General features: G+C 38.3%; 1 protein-coding gene and 1 long non-coding RNA gene across 13 annotated transcripts in view; both read right to left on the bottom strand.

Moving 5' to 3' along the window:
• Window positions 1-209, bottom strand: part of LOC121949532 (uncharacterized) — a 5,649-nt gene extending 5,440 nt beyond the window's left edge. The window contains exon 1 of the long non-coding RNA XR_006106244.2: window positions 1-209. This exon is cut by the window's left edge and continues 143 nt beyond it. This is a non-coding gene — a long non-coding RNA (uncharacterized LOC121949532).
• A 932-nt stretch (window positions 210-1,141) lies between these two features.
• tns1b (tensin 1b) overlaps window positions 1,142-21,357 on the bottom strand; it is a 217,433-nt gene continuing 197,217 nt past the window's right edge. For 7 of the 12 annotated variants that reach the window (XM_088082949.1, XM_088082948.1, XM_088082953.1 and 4 more), the window contains 14 exons: window positions 17,553-17,648; window positions 16,438-16,464; window positions 15,921-16,101; window positions 13,774-14,798; window positions 12,847-12,933; window positions 10,313-10,441; window positions 10,040-10,138; window positions 9,057-9,134; window positions 8,241-8,309; window positions 8,026-8,052; window positions 7,397-7,565; window positions 6,601-6,669; window positions 6,338-6,367; window positions 1,142-5,123 (listed from right to left, as the gene is read on the bottom strand). In XM_088082949.1, coding sequence (XP_087939075.1) covers window positions 4,985-5,123; window positions 6,338-6,367; window positions 6,601-6,669; window positions 7,397-7,565; window positions 8,026-8,052; window positions 8,241-8,309; window positions 9,057-9,134; window positions 10,040-10,138; window positions 10,313-10,441; window positions 12,847-12,933; window positions 13,774-14,798; window positions 15,921-16,101; window positions 16,438-16,464; window positions 17,553-17,648 — 2,225 coding nt within the window. In that variant the 3' untranslated portion in view covers window positions 1,142-4,984. The remainder of the gene's footprint in view (window positions 5,124-6,337; window positions 6,368-6,600; window positions 6,670-7,396; window positions 7,566-8,025; window positions 8,053-8,240; window positions 8,310-9,056; window positions 9,135-10,039; window positions 10,139-10,312; window positions 10,442-12,846; window positions 12,934-13,773; window positions 14,799-15,920; window positions 16,102-16,437; window positions 16,465-17,552; window positions 17,649-21,357) is intronic. The other 5 variants (XM_088082952.1, XM_088082956.1, XM_088082957.1 and 2 more) reach the window with 2 other exon arrangements.

Genomic DNA, 21,357 nt, shown 5'->3' with positions numbered 1-21,357 from the left:
GTGGTGATGTGTTGTTCCGGGTTGGTGGTGGCGGGTGGATGCAGAGTGCAGTCTGAATCAGAATGTCTTAAATTCGGTATTTTGAGCTTTTAGTTTTGCATATTATTTGCTGTTCTCTCAGCAACTGGGCGCCGCCATGTTGAATCTTGCCGCCAGTTTCCCACTCTCGCGATGCTTGCACTCACAGGATGCCTGCGTCCGATGCTCGCGCTCCCCTGCGTCCTGCGTAGGCTTCTAGTATATCATAGGTGTGTGCAGGTCGGCTCACGCGTATAAAAATCCACTCGTCTATTAGCAGATAGTTGCTTATTGAGAACTGTCATATATTTAATTGCAATCAGGCTAATATTTATGAATATTTGTTCTGTTCAGCTTGTGTGAATTCTGAAGGTTATTTCTAACATTATAATAACATTATGCATTATTGTAAATGCATGGGAAAATGCTGTTTTCCAAGATATCGTAAACCCATTAAAAATAATAGTTATGATAATCATGATACAGCTCACACTAAAAAAATATTACATCAGAAATTCATGCAGCTGATTACCAATGTGTGTATATATGTAAGTTGCATAGCATGACAAAAAAAAAAAGAATTATAGTATAGCATGTTGAAAAAAAAGTCATAGTAGAGCATGTCAAAAAAGTCATAGTCAAGCCTTTCCAAAAAAGCAGTAGTATAGCATGTCAGGAAAAAAAAATGTTGTATAGCATTGCATAAAAAAATCATAGCATGTTAAAGTAGTCATAGTATAGCATATCGAAAAAAGTCATAGTCTAGCATATTGAAAAATGTAATAGTAAAGCACATATAAGTCATATTATAAGCATGGCCAATCAAACATGTCATGGAATAGTATTTTCTTTTAACTGAAAGAAGGTATAGCACAGCATGTCAAAAAATGAGAAAAAAAGTCATATTATGGGTTGTCATAAAAGACTTAGTAGTTGAAAAAAAGGCCATCTTATGGAATGTTGAAAAAAATGAAAAAACATTTTCTTGTAAAAATCTTCAGAACTGACTTAAGATGAAGTAGAATCCTGATACACAAAGCAAAGGCTTAAAGTTTAAAATTCCCACTTAGTGCAACAGAATATTGAAAAGGACCATCAGACAAAAAGAAAAACATCATATTAATTTTGATTTGTACTGCTTTTTAATGTGTTTTTTTCTTCCATCAGAAATAGTAAAGGCCATACAATGTAGCAAACCCAAAAATGACAAAGCTCTATACAGGCATAGTAGCTCATTCACACACATTCTACAGTCCAGACTGATCTGTCAAAGTGGGCTGAGGCCACTGGAGTTTCCATCTTGGCAAACAAATGGCGAACATTCAGTATGAAGTCGAGGACGTCCTCTTTTCTCAACAAGCATTTTGTAGGCAAAAATATAAATTCTTCTGTCTTGTAAGCCAAGTCAAGACACATTCGTCACGTGATAACTATCTATGGGCATCGTTCTAGGGCTGGCTTGAGTAAGACTTGAGAATACTGTGTACAGACTACAGTCAGCAGCGTTAAGGTAACGACTTGAGCATGCAGGCTCTTGCTAATAAATAATGGAACATTCTAGTCAGATATAAAAGCCCTGTAAGTGCTGTATTTTCTTATCTTATTTGTGAAGAAGTACATTTAAGTCAGAATGTAGGCTGCCTAGCTAACCCTTACTTAATTAGTTTATATCATGCTGCCAACTGATCCTAGAGCATCAGGCATAAAGGAGGGAGTCATAATCTACTCAATCCTTCAATGGGATTTTAAAATGAAAAACTCATTTGCTAAGAAAATTAGCATGTGAAACAACATTAAAATTCATTTTCTCAGTGATCAAATTAAACATTTCCCCTTTGACGTGCCATAATCACAGCTAAAACACTGTTAGAATAAAAGTCGTTCCTTTTGTAATGATCTTTCGTCACCTCATGAGGGCAGCAGCCACTGACTGAACTGACTAGTTTTCCATGACCGAGCTCCAGAGCCACATCGAGGTGCTGTGGAACTACAGGAACTACCAAGTCTGCCTCCACACCAGCAGTTCTGACATGAAATGGGTGTGATGATGTCCACATCTTCTCTTTTGAAAAATAGAAACACACTGATAATACTTTAACATTTAAGTGCTAAACTTGGACACTGTATCTTCTAGGCAGGTTTAAATTAATATAACAAATGTGTTGGCTTCACTTTAGGAAAACTCCAATTTGGACATTAGTAACAGCAATCTTTCATACAAAATATTTTCCCTCCTCTTAACAAAAAAAAGCCTCCCCAAGAAAACAAGAATGTTAACAAAAGGCAGTAATGCTTTGAAAAAAAACAACAAAAAAAAACATTCAAAAACAACAGTTTGAAATGCACACACTTTACACCTTTATATATGTCAATGCACTTTAGCCAAAATAAAAAGCAATCTTATCGCTTTCAGTAATCTTGATGTATACTTTATAATACAAGATAACATAGAGCAACAAAGCAAAAAAAATAAATATCTTAAGTCACTGTTTGGAAGTTTTTATATATATCTATATATGTATATTTATATGAATAGCTTACTTTTGGGTAGGGTGTGAGTGTTAACAGTTTTGGCCGGCTGACGCAAAGAGCTTCTTTCTATCGACGGAAACTTTGGACACAGAAGAGCAGTGTAGCAGGACGACACTTTTCTACAAGAATCGTCCTCACAAAACAAGTTAAGGCCCTTAAAATCAATGAAATAGTGTGGCTATGTGCTGCGCAGACTGAACAGAGAACAATGGCAGATGTGGACCTTATCCTCCTTAAGAGACTTTGTGTGTGTGTTCAGTGAGTCTGATATACCCCCTTTCCATCAAAATTAGCCTGTGAAAGCTTTTTACTTTCATTATGGGTAAACCTGCTAAAACAAGGTTTCGGCTCTTTTCCCATTGCGAGTAGACCAGAGCTGTGCACAAGGCTCTGCAGCAGACTAGTATGGCTTTCTGTGTGTGAAGGGGTTGTTTTAGTGTTTCACGGACAGACCACAAAACAGCTTAGTACGCGGTACTTCTCTGTAAATATCACTTACTTCCTCAGTCTCTTTTCAAACTCAGTGCTGACTAATTTGGATCGGCGTTTGAGCACTGCTTGGGCGGAGATGGACGGTATTATGTGTCAGCACTTCATTTCTTCTTGCAGGTTAAGGGGCTAAAATATGCATGTTCACCCTGCCATTGTGTTTCTATCAGTATCAATCAGAGCTAAAACTCATATACTCGTGACCACTGCAGAGTCATTTGATGCAAGTGTGAATGCCGATTGTAAGCTTTACCATTACATTAAAAGGCCTGATGTTGAATTGTAAAATCTGACAAGTTGATCTTTCTTAAAAAATGATCTTGGAAACTGGTTGCCTTAAAAAAATAAACTAAATATAGGAATTAATCTTAATTAGTGTTTACTTAATATCTAATTGTTAAGTTTAGGAAAAATTTAGCTGTATTTCCTGAATTTTGTAAAGTTGTTGCAACCTAAAAATGACAATTGAAATTACCTTGCTCTTTCTAAGTGTAAGCAACTTAAGTAAATAAAGTTAGTTTGACTAAACTTGATCATGACAAAGAGATTGTTGCCAATGATGAAGTTTGGAGATTTGCATTTTTTGTTCTGTTAGCATGTTTAAGAATATACAAATATGACTAACTAGTTTGCAACCAGCAGACATATAAAAGTAAACCTGGTTTACTGAATTTGCTAAATCTCAGAAAGATTGATTTAATTAAATTTACCATATTTAAGCTGCAACAACTTCACACAATTGACTAAATACGACAAAAAATTTAGTAAACTTTGCAATTACATTAATGTCAACACAAATTAAGATTAATAGTTATAATTACTTACATTTTTTAAATCACTTTCTGAGACTTTTTTTGTTGTTGAGTGAAATCAACTTGTCAGATTTGACAGTATAGGGGGTGTTAGTGGCATTTTTATACAGTGGAAAAGGGGTTTTGCTGATGCTTTTGCGTGGTCACCTTGATACCGTAAATACACATGAAAACTGTTGTATATCCTCAGACTCTAGCTGCACTTGAGAGGACTAACACCTGCAGCATCTTTAGCGACACTACTACATCAAACAGGGAAGGACCGATGGCATTTTGGAGAACAACCTTATGTCCAAGTTTGGCTATTTGCATATTTAAGACAGCCTGAAAGAGTTTATGTTCTTCTTTTTCTTAAAAAGCTCTGCATTACAAAAGAAAGTCAGGCACCAAATGTCATCTATAACAGTCCTACTCATAAAGCAATCTAGAATATTTACAAAGACCTCACCATCTGCAACAAAGTCCGGAAACTCTGTTTGCAAAATGGCAACGTTGCAGAGTTGACCTACAGTATCAGTACATACAGAAAGAAACAGTTCAGTATTTTTTGATTAAGCAGCCATATTTGTTTTACAAAAGAATACTCCGACCCTCCGACAGTGGCACACTATACACGCCCTGACTACTTTTTTAAAATCTTTGGTTGACCAGTCAAAAGCCTGATAGATTTACAATCCACTTTTACATCGCACAACTTGACTTCTTCTTTTAAAAAAAAAATTACAAAATGAAACAATTGCTTAAAAAATAACATTTGCACACACAACGTCATTCCCTCTTCCTGTTCATGCGTTACCCTGCCAGGGAGATCCAAATCACCTCCCGTCCTATTGTCACACACAGCCACGCCCCCATCCTGCACTTCCTCTGGTCCATTCTAGAGTCCGTCCAAGAAGAAAAGCACATGCATGCGAGCCGCACACACGCGCACAATTACACCACACACTCTGTCTCGCTTCTCTTTCATACACAGACACACGCGCAAAATGTAAAAGAGCAGGAAAATAAAAAATAAGGTGACGCGTAAAACCAAATGCTAAATTGTCCAAAACAGAAAGGAAGTGTCTGTGGTTAAAAAGAAAGAAAATAACCAAAGGCATTTTTAAAAAAGCGCCAGGGTTTGCTGACGGCTCTCATCGTTTCTGCGAGGATATCATCTTGGAGACAAAGTTGACAATGGCGCTGGCAGGCTGGTCAGGGTCCATCTCAGCAAAGAGGTGGCTGACGTTGTCCGTTGTGCTTCCCTGCTTACGCGCCACGAACCCAAACAGCCTGAATAACAAAGTTAGACATTCATTTTTCAAAGCTGCCAAGTTTATACATTGGACTGTGTCTACTGTGGAATCAAAATCAATAGACAAGCCAAAAAAAGTGAGATTAAGACTCACAGTACTTTATATTCAAGTTAAATGGTCTGCTATTATCATTTTTCATGTATTTGAAATCTGTTAAAATTGCATCTGTTTGTAAAACAATAAGGAACTCCTGATAACATCGGCACTTCACTGGTATCAGCAGATAATGGCTTTAAAATGAAATATCAGCAATGGCTTGAACTGAGCATTTGTGCTGAAATGATAAGTGGTAAGATGACACTTAACTTTGTAACTTTAATTAGTTGAAATAGGTCAAATTTGCCTGGAACTTTTGGGTACAGATGTTACTTATTTAACAACAGATGACATATGAGCTAATGTTACGAAGCTTAAGTTGGCCATAAAATTAGCAGCTATTAGCTAATTTAAGCTAAAGTTAAAGTTACCTCGCAAAGTTTGCTGCAAGGTGACGTTATACACGATGTCACCGACATAAAGTATGAGGTTATATGTATCTGTGACTTTGCAGCAGATTTTGCTAACACTATGTTGCCTTACCTCAAAACAAATGTAGACACCCTTGTTTATCTTCTTTACACTGAGCTGACTGTGTCTTAATCCAAAGGAGACACTTTGCTCTGTCTATGTGAGCTTTAGGGAATGGGATAAAATACACTCCATCCTCTAGCCTCTCAGGATACCTCATGTCAGTGTTGCATTTACTCCATGCACATCATTTGACCAAGTTATAACTGCATAAATTTGAATAAAATAGCAGAAAAATCTAAATTTTTGATACTTTTCAGGATGTCCAAGTACATTGTGTAGACACATGAAATGTGATTGGCTTGTGGCGTTCGAGGGCGATGCTTAGTGATAGGGGGCAGGTTCCCTGTGCTGTTCCCTTAATATACTTGGCTGCTCATACACACACACATACACACACTGGCTGTGTGTGTCCAGTTGACACTGATTGACAGTAGTCAGTCCATGATGAAACATCAGGTGAAGTCGCTTTTTAAGTTGCATGAGACCAAAAAGGCACAGCGATTCTGCTTACCTACATTCTAGCTGTACAAAACCTCGATGCGATGCTTAAGTTTCTGTTTCATTGTTTCTGTACAAATATGAGATGGACAGTAGCACTGTCATCAAAAGATGTTGACTTACTTGGCTGTGCCTCCCTCAGGTTTGTTCCACCTGTAAAGATTTGAAGGAAGTTTGTGTCATTATTTTGAGACATACTAATGAATTGTGGACTTTGTGATATATTTTGAAATTTCCTAAGAAGCATCACAGGAGTTAACAACAGAACCCATACAGTCAATAACAACAGAAATTATGATAAAAATACTAGTAATTTAGCATTTGAGCAGTCTTCAACAAACCACTAATGGCATTTTAAGAAATCAATTACATTTCTCCATACTCACTTCCTGTCCTGAGGGTCAGTGTCGCAGAACGTGACAGTGTTGGTAGGATAGTGGCGTCGGAAGAAAAGCCTATAAAAGCAGCAAAGTAGAGATTACAGAAACACCAAAATACGGTTTAAACATGGTGAAACTGTGCAGTGTGTGGATGACCACATGATTACAGCAAGCCTGAATATGTTTGGATCTGGAGGTGACAATCCTGTCATAACAATCATGTTTGGCCTGATTTTGTGAACCCAACTAGCAGTGAACGTTCCCACAACATTGGCTAAAGTTACCTCCAAGTTGCAATAATGTTTTAAAGAAAATATTTTTATCTAATGTTCAAAAATGGCTTTAGGGATGTTTATCATTTCAAATAATGTCCCTATGAGGTTAAACTCTGACTAAGATGCAACGTTTTGACTACATCATTCTGAGGATGTTTTGGTGATGTTGAGAGGTGACTGATCATAGAATGTTCTTTTATAAAACATTCCTACAATATAACGTGAGAACAACGGAAGAACGTTTTCAAAGCAATATTCAGAACATGTTATTGAGGTGTGAGATTTTTAAATTGAAAAAGTAATGTAACAAAGAGAATGTTACTCTAACTTTAAGAAGAACATTCTGAGAACTAAAAGAAAACTTGCCACTGAAAACATTACTAAAGCACTAGAACTAAAAATTGCCAGCTGGAAAGTGGCTCATGTTGAGACAAAGTCTCCCCACGTCATGTAAATGTTTACATTGAGGCTTCGCGCAAACATTTCAAATGGTTGTTGAACAGTGGACAGGCGGTATCAGGACTTACTTCCTCTGGTTGTCGGTCAGCGTGATGCCTTGTGAAGACACCTTGAAGTGCACAATGGTGGCAGTAGCTGGAGAAGTGGCAGCCAGTGTCTCAGATATGGCCTTAGCAACAGCCTGAGGGCCCGTCAGGGACTCCATCTCCACTGAGTTGATGTAGAGCACATTGCATGCTGGGAAGAGAGCAGAAGTCCTAATCAGACAACTAAAATTTCAAACAATGGACACAATGAAACTGCCAGTCTCTGAGGACAAAACTATTAAAAAAATGCATTTATTCCAAAAACAAATCCTGTTCAAAATGTTATGAATGCCTGCTTTGACCTGTTTCATGCAAACGTATTGATTCCCTCTCACTAGAGAACATGCTGATAGGAATAAAGCTGCGCTCAAACTGTTTTAAGAACAAATCCATTCAAATCATTCCACATGAAACATACTGCTAGTTAGGGACAAGAAGCGGGACACTAATGTTAACAGATGAAATCTAAGATTATTTCAAGGAATTCTGTTACACAGGTCCATTAATTATATCTCTTTATATGTGCAGGTTAAACAAACGCAGACAAACAACAAACATAAAGGATGCACATTCCAGATGTAGGTTTCCAAATAAAAGTGCACAGGGTTTACCATGGGAATCAGCAGGGGCCCTCTGCACTGGGATAACAAGGACGTCATGTTGTCAGAATAAGTAAATCCGATGACTCAGGACACATTAATAACATGGACAATAATGTCCCAGAATCTCAAAACTGAGTTGGCTGTATTTGAGTGTTAAAAACTGAGAGCGTCACATAACAGGACTGCTTTTAACAAAGATTGTGACTGAAGTGAGTTTGTTTTACCTGCTCCTTGTTTCAGCCTCTCAGCCAGTGGATTTGGTGCAGAGACTTCTGGTCCTTCTTCGAGGAGATCTACATTAAAAACACAAAAGAGAGCACTTTACTAATTTTGGCAAAGAGTTTAGTTTTTATTTAGTCACACTGAGGGCTCCTGCAGTATGATTTTAAACATTCTGCTCATCGTTTGGTAGCGCACATTTTGAGTCACTATATCTCAATAAAAAAAGCGTTTAACTCGCTCTGACTGAGTCATCTCAACCACTCAGTTAAGGTTTGTTATGCAAAAAAGAAAATCCACTAGATTCCGCTGTCTTTTCAGTTTGCCTCCTACAGGAATTTAGTAAAAACAAAAAAAAATGAAAAAATAAATAAATAAATCACACCAGAGACGTGGGCTCTGTGTGGTGGATTTTCAAATCAATATAATAATAATAATAATTATTATTATTACATGGTTTGTAATTTAGATTTTTTTTTTTTTGGTGTTTGGTAGATTCTTATCTTAAATATGGAGTCTGTTAAAAAATAAATAAATAAAATAATAAAAAGAGATTTTTGCTAATATTGCCACAAGGAAATTGTAAAAAATGCAAAGAAAAAAATCATGTTTTTTTTCTTTTAAATTTTTAGTGTTGACATTAAAACACTAGAATGAAATTTAATTTGAAATTTAATTTGTATTAAACTTGTTTAATACTTGTTTTAGTTTCAATACAGCTTGTGACTGTAGAAATTATGCTAACATACTGTGATCAAAACTCACTAAAAAAATGAAGAATCCCTTCAAAATACATAAGGAACACAGTTGGATCCACAGACCTGTGGCAGGGATAAGTAGTTTGCAGGGTAGGGCCAGTGGCGTGATGGCATGTTGGTACACCAAGGCAGACAGACAGCCTGTCAAACACACACAGGACACAGTCAGAAACAGCACTGGAGCCACAAAAATGCTTCATATCTTTTTTTCATATTTGCAGAAATACTTCTCATGCAATGTAAAGAGAATTAGACTGTAAAATTGACGCACTTCCCCTTTAAAAATTTCCAAGTGACTAAAAAAAACACTTCACACACACTTCTTCCTTTTAGGTTGGACAGATTTCAATAACATGGGGAAGAAAGCAACAACCAACCTCACAAAACATGGCCCAAAAATGAGCAAAACAACTAGATAAAAAGTTACAAGAAAATTACCTGAAAGTAACTGGAAAAAAAAGTATAAACAAAAACAAACAAGAAAATGACCTAAAAAAATGAAGTAAAAAAAGTATTTTATATTTAATTATATATTTCTATAACATAATTTTAAATCTAAAATTATGATAAATACAAATATAGATTTCTGGACATTTTCTCTTTTTTTTGAATAGTTTTCTAATAATCCTCCTCTCTTTTTTTTTTTTTAAAAACTCATTGTGGGTTGATTTTCTAGTCACCTTTTAATAATTTCTTGCAATATGTGGGACACTGGTTGCAAAGTTGGTCATTGCTTTTTTCCCCCCATGTTTTTGAAAGAAATCACAACAACTTGCTGAGGTTTCAAAAAGGTCAAATAGCTTGTGAACGGCATCTTAGTGCGTGCACGCAAACACACACACGTCATACGGCATTAAAGTGTAATTAGTAGGGAGAACACAAGTTAGATCACTACAGTCAATACTATAATTACTGAGGATTACATGTTAGAGAACTGGGAAAGGACAGCAGATCTGTGACACACAGCGAGGAGTGTTTGACTTCTCCAAACTCTTTACGGCTTGCTGTCAGCGTGCACGTGAGTGTGTGTTCAGGCTCTCACTGACCAAAGTAAGGCTCGTTGGGACAACCCTTCAGCTTCACTCCTTTAGGGCTGCTCTCAATCAGAAAGTGCCTCACCAGCTCGTTGGTGATGTCACCTGCAGCTAAAGACACGGTCACACACAGCTGATTAGCACAGAGACATCACCTCATATCTTTGGTATTAAGATATTAGCTTTAATTCTGTCCCCACCCTGAGTGAAGAACAAAACATGGTGAAAGAAGAGCACTCGAGTAAACAGTTACTCATTCATGTGCAGCAGCATCCTGTCTCCTACCTTTCTTGTTCTGATGCACTGAGGGTGGAGGAGAGGCCACCTTCATGGCCAAGCCGTACGCCCCCCTGAACGAGTGACTGTCCCGGATAACAAAGGCTCCGGGCTCCCTCTCTCTCAGCAGACTGATAGCTGTAACAAAGCAGACATTCAGTTATTACAGATTATCATTCAGAGCAAAGGAGTGCTGGCGACAGGGAAATCTTGATTGGCCACTTCACGTGCCACCCCCGACTGATTGGCTATCTGCTCAGTCAGTTTAAAGTGTTTGACGAGTAAACTGAAGTTTCATTTATAGTTGTAATTCAGTCTTAAACCTGAGAAGCAGCAATGTGCCACAGTAGTGTCTAAGCCGGACTAATTTTACACACAAATAAAGTGATACAACTGTTTGCATGTTTGTTCACACAGGCTTTTTTTATTCTAATTTTTCGACACTTTTAATTTTGTTATTGTACTATTTACTTTCGCGGGAACATTTTTTTAAATAAAGTATAGAAGTGTTATTTTACATAGGTCTCAATGGGACTTACCTGATTAAATAAAGGTTTATATAAATATTTGTGTGGGGTCGCTGTGTTGTGTTGTGATTGGTAGGACTAAATTATAAACAGAAATGTAAAAAGGTTTTCAACCTATCACTCGTACTTCAACAATCATCATTTAATATTCAATAAATTGAGTTGAAATGAGTGGAGCTGGAGTTGAGTTCTGCTTCCTCTGTGGTTATCTTTGCCGGCTCGAGTTCAGCAGGCACTGAGGCTAAAACCTGACAGAAACTCGACAGTAGATAGGAATATTGGAGACAAAAATGGTAAATTAAAGCTATGCCGACACATGTGCTCGCAGCAACACTCGTACTTTATTCCACCCGTGCAAAAGTGCCCCACTTGGGCCACCCTAATAAGAAAAGTATGGACACGCCAACGGTTGGCAATTGAAATAGAGGGAAAAATAAAAAGGTTATTTTGTCAGGTGGTAGTAAATGTACAGAACAGGTGTCAATGTGTCCATGAACAAGCACTCCAGCTCCTCAAACCCAAGTTCATGTGTCTTGATTTGCAGTGTGGGGACAATGAAAAGCCTTTCATACTATACTGATTAAATTTGGGAAACATGCTTTGGAAGTAAGGGAAAGTCAGCTCTTTAAGGGTTGAGGTAAAGGAAAAAGGTAGTAAAAAGTTAAAAGAACGACAAAGAGCAAAGGTGTGAGCCAAGTCCCAACCCTTTGTTTAAAAAAAAATCTGTCAGTCTGTATTTCATTAAAACTACAACCTCTAACATGACACTTTGTGTAAGACACATCATTGTTCAAGGAGAGGCGCTTCAGATCAATTACTTCACTATTAAGTTCAACGGCTCCGCCTGTCCACATGTGATAGTTTAAGGAAGGAAGATGGATGAGATGAGCAACACATGCAGATGTTCCCTAATTCTTCACATGTGGTGCGGCTTTTCTTCTGGGAGTGCGTGGCACTAAGTATAAACTGTGTGTGTGTGTGTGTGTGTGTGTGTGTGTGTGTGTGTGTGTGTGTGTGTGTGTGTGTGATGTCATTGCTGTTGAACATGTGCTTGTATTTAACGTGATACAATCCAATACTGGCCATGAGCAAATGCAGATGGAACGGCCACTGATCTCACAACCAAACACACACACAAACACACACACACACACACACACAGACACACACAGACACATACAGACACACACACACACACGCACGCACGCAAACACAGATTTGTACATACCTGTATGTGCATGTGTGTATTCTCATGAAAACTGATGTTGTTGCTTGTTTGTGTGAAATTTAAAATCATGCCTTTAAGTTTGACGAAAGCATTAAAGTTCAATTTCCCCAACCAAAAGTTCCAACACCCACTTGAATAAATATTTAATTAACCCATTGAAACCTGGGACGTAGTGCGGGCTCCTTCAGTTAACTCTTAAAAATAGACTGGATAAATTCAGGTCAAGGATATTTTGTATAATGTTACAGCTGATTTGTCATTATTTGTGCAATTTTATGTAATTATTGTGTGTATATCACAATATTGCTTTGCTGTATGGTTTGTTTGTGGTAATTGGTGAGTCTGGTGCGGAGGATTTATGTCCCACACTAGAAAAAAATTGAATTTAATTTAATTAAGCGTGAGCAAATTGGCTGAATTTCTTCCAAGAACATGGGAAGAAAACAATGAGCAACAAGAAATGACCAAAAAAACTAGCAAGAAATTAGTAAAACGTATTAGAAATTACCTAACATTTAAAACGAAAAAAAGACCTGGAAAAAAATATAGAAAAAAAAGACCTTAAAAATATATAATTATTCTTTAACATGATTTTAAATAAGTTATCCTGATAAATATAATTATAAATATAGTTTTTTCCAAGCCTTTTTTGCTAAATCGACCAATTTCAAACAAATTGTGAATTGTAAAAATTGGGAAACATTTCTAACCAAAAGACTCGTTGCCCTTTTTTTCTCCATATTTTTTTAATAAAGGTCACTTCAGGGAACAGTCTTTCTGCGTCTTACCTTGCTCCCTGGAAATTTCTGGCTTGTACCAGAACTTGGACGTGTCTTGGACAAACTTGACATTCAGTCTGCTCTCAGGACTTCCATCTGCAACAAAAAACAACAGAATGTCACAGAAAGGGAGAGAGAGGAACAAACAGAGAAAAACATCCGATTTTAACCCTTAGGAAGTGTTTGGCACATTTTACGTGCATTTCATTCTTCATTTTTTGATAATGTTGGCTATGGTCATGCATATGGCATACACTTTGTCAACATAGTGTATCTTGGATTTTCCAGCTCATCTCCTACAATAAGTCTAAATCACACAGTGTAAACAAAATTGTTACATTCATACTGTTAATTGCAAAAAATGCACCATTGTAACCCATTCAAACTGCAATTTTTCATCCCACAGCCATCAAAGCTTAAAAGCATGCACTGCATTATTTCTGGGTGTCATTCTGGGCTTTTACCTTGGAATTTGTCATTTTTACTGTTCACCACCTGATGATGGCATTTTTTCTATATTTTGCAAATGGGGAAAATACATGCTATTTCCACTCGGTGCTCTGTTACAATCAATATTGCACTGATATATCCCAGGCTGTGATAATAATAAAAAAATATCTACTAAATCTACTTTGTATGTAGTATATTGAAAATAATTCATTTTTTGGTGTTCTTTTTCCATCTAAAAACATAGCAGCATCATTATAAAAACCTGGCATTTAAAGGGTTAAAATTCTGAAAATTAATGAATATTTGATATTTATGAGTGGGACTGATGCCGGTTAAAAAAATAAACTCAATGAAAGTAGAAAACATATTAATGTATAATATTTTTCAGAAAGCTTGATTTTGAAAAGTGCATTTTGTGCACAGAGCGATACAAGTGTGTGTGATATTAAAGGGTTAATGTCCCTCCAGGTTAATGTGTGTGCTCACCGGGCATATTGAACCTGGAGAAGTCAGAGAGGGTGTGAAAGTAGCTGGGAGTGCCTCCTCCTCCACTCATCGGGGACATTATCTTTCCATTGAGGGTGCCATAGGACAGTGCTCCGTTTGGTCTGTCACCACTCGACATGCGCCTCTTCTCTGGCAGCTGGGGCTGGAAACCAGGAGCTGGGCTGCCCTGCCGGAACCCTACACCCATCATCCCCCCATCTTGAAAGCCAGCAGGCGAGATGGGGAAGGACGGAGTGGGAGGTCCCTGGTAGCCTGAGGAGCTGCTCTGTCTTGACAGGTTCCCGTGTCTCTCATCTGGTGTTGTGTACCCGCTGTGCATGGGGTGGCGGTCCAGACTGGGGCTTCTCTGGGAAACCTGCGATACAGATGGGTGTCGGCCCAAAACTGGACTTCCTTGCGTGTTTGTGACACATGGCTGTCGGCTGAGCACCGGGCTGCTCTGCATGGGCTGACCCAGGGACGGCTGCCTGCTGAGGACTGGGCTCTGCTGTGACCCCTGTCCCAAAGAGGCCTGTCTGCTGAGGACTGGGCTGCTCTGAGCTCCCTGAGACGGACGACGACCAAGGATGGGACTGCCACCGAGACCCGCCACGTCAAAGCCATCAGCTGGAGATAACGGCTGGCCCCCGTCCTGATTAACACCAGAGCGCTGCTGGAGGAGGGGGTTGTATGTGGAGCCGAGGATGTTGGTCCGGTGCTGTGCGAGGGGACTGCCGTGTCTGAGCGTCGTCTGGGAGGGTTCTGAGGTGGGCGGGCTGGGATCTGAGGCCGTAGAACTCCCCAGGTGGGTGTTTGGGCCAAGGTAGGACAGTGTAGGAGTAGTAGTGCCAAGGTAGGAAGAGGTTGGAGAGCTGGAGTCTAGGTAGGAAGAAGTGGGTGTATTCAGGGCTTGATATGAGGGGGTGGGGGTGGGGTAGGTACTCTCTGTAGCCTGGGAGCGGAAGCCCGAATCAGTAGTGGGTTGGGACGGAGTGCTAATGCTGCTCTCTGGTAAGGGGTGATCCCTGTAGGAGAATCAAGAAAAGACAATCCTTTCTTAGTCGCACAACGGGGACAAATTTGCATTATTACAGTAGCAAAGGGATATCAAAGCAAGGTATGTACAAGATAAATAAAGTTTAGTAAGTAAATAGTATAAACAAGATGCAAAATTCAACGGTAAAAAAAATATTTACACTAATCGCCCCATTGTGATGAAATGCACGTTATGATAATAAAATTGGAAACATTTATTAATCAGCTAAAGTTTTACACACATTAAATATCATTCCATTATCCATCTTAGAACTGAAATATTCACACACTATTGCTAATTGTCTATTACTGTATTTCTTTACATTTATATTTTTACACTTTACATACCCTGCATATTATACATACTTTTATTTTTTAGAATTGTTACATACTGGTGCTAAGTGTTTACTATAACTGTATTTCTACTTCTATTTTATATTTTCATATACTTGTGCTGGTACTTATTTTTACTTTATTTAATTCTCTATGCTGGCATCAGAGATACTGTAACAATCCACAATTTCCCTCCGCGATCAATAAAGTATTTCTGATTTCTGAAATTAGTCAGCACCAAGTTGGACAGAGAGGTAGAATAAGTAAAAGATATAAAAAAGAAGTAACCGCTTTCATTTTCACTGGCCATGTACACAGCTCTGGTCTACTGGCAATGGGAAAGGAGTTGGTGGAATACCAGTGTTAGGCTACCTAAAATAAGTCCCATCTATAAAAGTTATCATCAAATTAAGTGTATTATAATTTAAGAGTATTTTTACGGCTTTAACTTGTCATAAAACAGCAATTTCCAATGGAGAACTGCAGCTGTTAGACTGCTCTCCTAAAAGTCAGACTCCATTAGAAAAACATAACATAAATTACATAGCTAAATACAGGAGTTATGATTATTGGTATTTAAAAGGCTAAGTCACAAAGTGACAAAAACAAACTAACTGAATGAGGCAGTGGTAGATTAGCAGCTACTGTGTTACATTACTGCTTTTGTCAGTCGAGGCAAACTTTTTTCTTTAAACGCAATCACTCATTTCTGGACTAAAATCTAAACTAAACCAAAAACTAAAACCAAAAACTGAAAAAGCATTATGTATTTGTCTCACCCCTGTGAGCTCTGGATGGGGCTGCTGCTGGACAAAGGAGGGTTCAGTGTGTGGGACGAAGGACTTGGACTTCTCTGCTGGACTGTAGTCTCCCCGGGTGGGCTGAGGCTCCGAGGGGATGCGGGCTGCTCTCCGCCTGTCGCTGCAGACCTCGCCACAGACTCTACATAGCTTCTTGGTGCTGTGTGACAGAGAAAAAACGTTGTCTGTGAGCCACAAATTTACTTCACTTCTGCTTTTTTCTGTCTGTATTTGTAGCATTGGAATTGTGTAGCAGTGATATTACGCCTAAAAAATGAAAGAAAACTGTGAAAACAGAGTGGCACAAGATGAAAATATTATGATGTGTATGCTGCCGTGACAGTGGCTGTGACTTTTCTAGACAATAAATGAAAACGGAAATGGATTTGCCACACATGATATGCAGGTGGACTACTGAGGTAGAGAAAAATGGGGAGGAGGAGACTAAAACGTCATATGTCGATGATGATCTGTGGCATTCTAGCAGCACTCTTACCTTCCTCACCCTCACTGCTCTCATCATCTGTGGAGCATCAGTGGAGATAATCCAGAGAAACAGAATAATGTAAAGGAACAGAGGTACAGCAAGGATGTTTTTTCTGTACTATACCAATTTGATTTGGTGTGTGTGACAGGGACTGTCAAAAGAACACAGTTCATGAGGAGTATTATGAGTGGTTAAGGGTTCCCCTTAAGCCCTCAGTCACAGCACGAAGAGAGTGTATTTTGAAAAAAAAGTAAAGGTTGACAAGCTTGTTGTGTTGGTACACTGGCTGGTAAGGGTTTTAAAATAAATGACAGAGAGATACATTTGTGCCAATATTATTTGTGTGAACAGATCAATAATCAATGTGTAATTGTGTAATCTGTAACTATTAAAAAAAAAAGTCCATAAATACCAAAAAAGTAAATTAAAAATACATATTTTGCAAATCTAAAACTTATATGCAAACACACAAACATGGAAATGGATCTGTCTCATTATAATTTGTGTTAACATGTCGACAATCTCTGTGTAAATGCGTGATATGGAAATGCTATAAAACAACTTCTACAAATTCAATAAGAGATTTGTAAATTCACAAAGATAATTTGCAAATATAAAACAGATCTGAAAATACACACACACACACACACAGACAAATAAAGACAATTCACAATCATCTTTTCGAAAGTTATTGGTGCTTCCAAGTCATGAACAAATCTTTTTTGTTTATTTGGGAATCGGTTATATATATATATATATATATATATATATATATATATATATATATATATTTAGAGATATTTATTTTTATTTGTGGAATTTGTTTATTTGCCCATCCGTTTGACTGAACAAATCTTTTTGGTTTGTATTTGTTGAAGTTTTTTTATATATATATATATATATATATATATATATATATATATATTAACAGATTACACATTAAAACATGGATTGTCAATCTGTTTGCACATACAATACTGGGACAAATCTATATCCATAGCAACCCAACTGTCCAACCTGTCAAACACATACAAAAAAGAAATCCAAATAAAGTTTGTTTTTTTTTCCACAACATTTACTGATGTGCGAGCATTTTAACAACATTAGAAAACAAAACTACCAACCTGAGCCTGTTTGATTGAGGAGGATCTCTGCTGGGTTGTGGGGCTTCAAACCCAGAGCTGACAGTGGAGTCTTGGCAAGACCAGGAGGTGAACGACCTGCAGAGAGGGACACCTATCACCACACAGCATCACACATCACTGACAGCCTGACAGCTGCTACCTGATGACATACTCTAACAATGATTTATTACTTTTTTAAGAAAAATGATGCCAATGTGTGTAAGACCAGCCAACATAAATTCGTACATAATATTCATTTAATTTCCATAAAGCTTGTGTAAAGTTGACCTTCAGTCTTGATAATTTTCTAATAATAACCAGGTGAACAGCTGTCAAGACAATACGGTATCAACACAGCTTAACACACAGGAGCAACATTTTCAGGGGTGCGCTCATGCTCTGATGGAGGGGCAAGACATGCATGTGACTAAACACCATGTGGCAGTAACACCACCTCACTCCACCAGCAGCAGAATAAGGTGTGTGTCAAACACAAGTCGACATCAAGGCAGAGCTGGGTCAAACTGAGTGAAGGGGACTTGGTTCCACAGGAACGGGTCATATTTGTGGAGCATTTAGATGCTTTATTTGTTTATGTTTAACATTTGTGAGATTAGCAAACTGATGCTTGTTTTGGTTACATTAGTAATGCCCAAATCCCGGTATTCATTTAAAATGTTGCCACAACGCTTCTGTCCATGAACGAACAGGCACTTTGACACAGTCTCTGCGACATTAAAGGGATAGTTCAGAATCTTCCAAACTAGTGTCGTATGAGGTACTCATCCATAGACAGTATAATACATATAGTAGATGGTGGTCAGTAAGCCCTTAGTTTGGAGAGGCAGGCTGAAGTCTGATCGGGAAGCTAAGCAATGCACTGCTGTGGATGGGGGCCAGCAATAAAATGCATTTTAGCTACTTAATTAAGACCCATATTAAAAAAATGAGTTTGAGCACAGGAGCTGCTAATTGACTGCTACCTCAATCATTTCTTTTTCATTTGTGTTATTGCGTGACTTTGGCGATTAAAAGGATTAGTTAAGATTCACCGAAGTCACAGACTAACTAACTGCTCAAAGCAGCAGTAGACCAGCAGCTCCCATGTTCAGCGAGTTAAAATGACTGCTTTTCTCAATAGAGTCTGGTGGCTTTGAAGAGATCGAGGAGAGAGGAAATTAAGCCGTTAACGGCTTCCCCATCGGAACAGGCTCTCTAAAGAAAAGGTAAGGTTGGACTCCAGCTTGCTTCTCTAAACTAGGGGCATGCTGACTGTACGTAATACTCGGACTATGGATAAGTACCCCATACAACCCAACTTCAAAAACTCTGAACTATCCCTTTAACACCGGAGGGAAAGATGAGTAGTAAAGTATGTTACCATGAGAGCTCTAAGCTATATTACTACAATCATCCTAATTGTGATTTGGCCAAGGTAACTCTTTCCACCTTACGAATCCGTCTTGCACCTCTAGTCCTCCTTTTACAATGCCAACTACTCCCTTATTCCCCTCCAGCGCAAACACAAATAATATGGGGAAAAAAATAAAACCTCTGAAAACAAACACATATTGCAGGCACAAAAATCAAAGGGCAAGACATGACTAGCGGGGTAATTCAGACTGCTGGGGGAGGGCAGGCAGGGTGCTGGCTGTGGTGAAACAAGGCAGCAACAGGAACCCTAATACAGATGACAACAGCAACACAAGAGAGCAGCAGCAGCATGTCTTTGTGCTTTATGTGTTTGAATCTATGGATGAGTCTGTCTGTTGCTGCGTTTCAGAAGTAGTTCCACTTCTGTATTATGAAACAGCATTAATCACACAGAGGTCATTTGGTGGTCAGATGGAAAGTAATCGAGGGAGGAGTGGGGGAGTTCAATGGAACGTATCTGCTGACTAATGAAATGAAGCCTCTGTGTGTTCACTAAGGTTCATTTCAGAGCCCGACCAATATATCAGTAAGCCAATTTTATCTGCCGATATTGGCCAATCCCATATATATCTGTATCAGCTTATATGTTGTCTGATATACACAGTGTAAAAATGTTTATTTTTAACAAAACATGATACAGAAAAAAATGCTTAGAGTAATTTATAAGGATTAAATTCCCAATGAAGTTTATCACAAGTGTTTGATAACCACATATAAAGAATAACTGCATTGTAGAGATGTACAACATTGGAATTTTTGCTGATATCCGATAATGATCATCAATTATATTCTGTAGTGGATTTAACATCATATTATGTATACTCTTATCATGATGACCAGTAGATGGAGACATAAAATGCTTTTCAATGTATGTAATACCCATTCATTGTGCAAAACAAGACATATAAATCAACCTAGGGATGATGCTCTGAACATGTTGACTTTGCCTCTCTCTGTCAGTAACATATATATATATATATGTTTGTATGTATGTATGTATAATATCGGAATGTAATCAGCATTTTGGCTGATTCTGACATTTTATTTTAAAGCCAATATTGACCGATACCAGTGACATGCAGATATTATCATGCATCCCTGTAGCACTGCATAAGCGTATATATAAAAATATCGGCCAATATATTGATATCAGAGTTTGTGACTCCTACAATATCGGCCCCAAAAAATCCAGTATTGGTCGGGCTCTAGTTCATTTCATTTTTTCACTGTTAATTTATTAAAGTGAAGGTTATGCCCTGTTTTTGCACCACATGTTGCATCTGCTTTATCAGCTAAAGAAGTACTGAATATGTCTGAGTTGTGCATTGTTTCCATTGTTGCTGCTCTCGTGTGTCTCTCATGCCAAAGCAGTGCAGAACTGTGATAAGTGACGGCTAAAGCTCACTCGACAGAGGGGGAAGGGACAGGGATTTTGGGATCCATTTGGCTGACGTTGTGGGACAGTGGAACTCCGGTAGAGAGACGTGCATCCTCCACTTACCAAAGAATCCAAATCAATTCTTTGTACTTGCAGCCTCGATGCCCCATATGTAACCGTGGGAGGTGTGTGTATGTGGGGCAGGCTGAGTGGGAAAGTGATTTGACACACTACTCAAGATGACGGTGTAATGGGAAGTAAAACTGGTGTGGCGTGCACTAATCAATTAGCCAACCATGCGCCTTTTACGAGTTTTGCAAATAACTGCAAAACTGATCAGTTAACTGATGACAGTTAACTACAGTTTGTGATCAAGCTATAATCTTTGTTTCATAGGTGAATAAAAAACATCAACAGTGTTTTCTCACAAATACATATCTAATGCAACAATTTAATATCAATTTGTCATAGTGAATTCACCCATGATTCAACAATCTTTGTTTATCTCAGAGAATATGCATCACTGTGTACGCGATGTTCCCACTTTCAAGGGAAGCAGGGATGTTACGCCACAGAGCGGGTGTTAAAAATATGGTGTGAGTTTTTATGACTAACTTTTATGGGTGTGCCCTGCGGGAGATAGGCAAGAGGACTGGATGAGGTCATTGGTAGAGTTGGCCAACAACGTGTTACCTAATACATGACTCTGGGATGAAGACGAAATGGGGAGATGAGTGTGTGTGTGTGTGTCTATTGGTCTGTATATATCTTTTCTATTTTCTTGGCTGGATAGAAGAGAAAGATGAGTATTACAGGTGACCAAATGGCAGGCCACACTTACATTTTGGAAATTAGGTACACCAAACTCTCTTTCTTTCCCTTTTTTTCCCTTATGCTGAGAGAACTGACCGATGACTGCAGACATTCTTGAGAGAAAAGAAGGATTCGGTCTTTACAAGTCGTGGCCACTCAGGCATTTTGATGAGCCAACAC

Source organism: Plectropomus leopardus, chromosome 10 (genome assembly GCF_026936395.1).
Source record: "Plectropomus leopardus strain MGB_pleo_1.0 chromosome 10, ASM2693639v1, whole genome shotgun sequence".
Lineage (NCBI taxonomy): Eukaryota > Metazoa > Chordata > Actinopteri > Perciformes > Serranidae > Plectropomus > Plectropomus leopardus.
The sequence above is the reverse complement of the archived record's forward strand: the minus strand, read 5'-3'. Positions and strand labels throughout refer to the sequence as shown.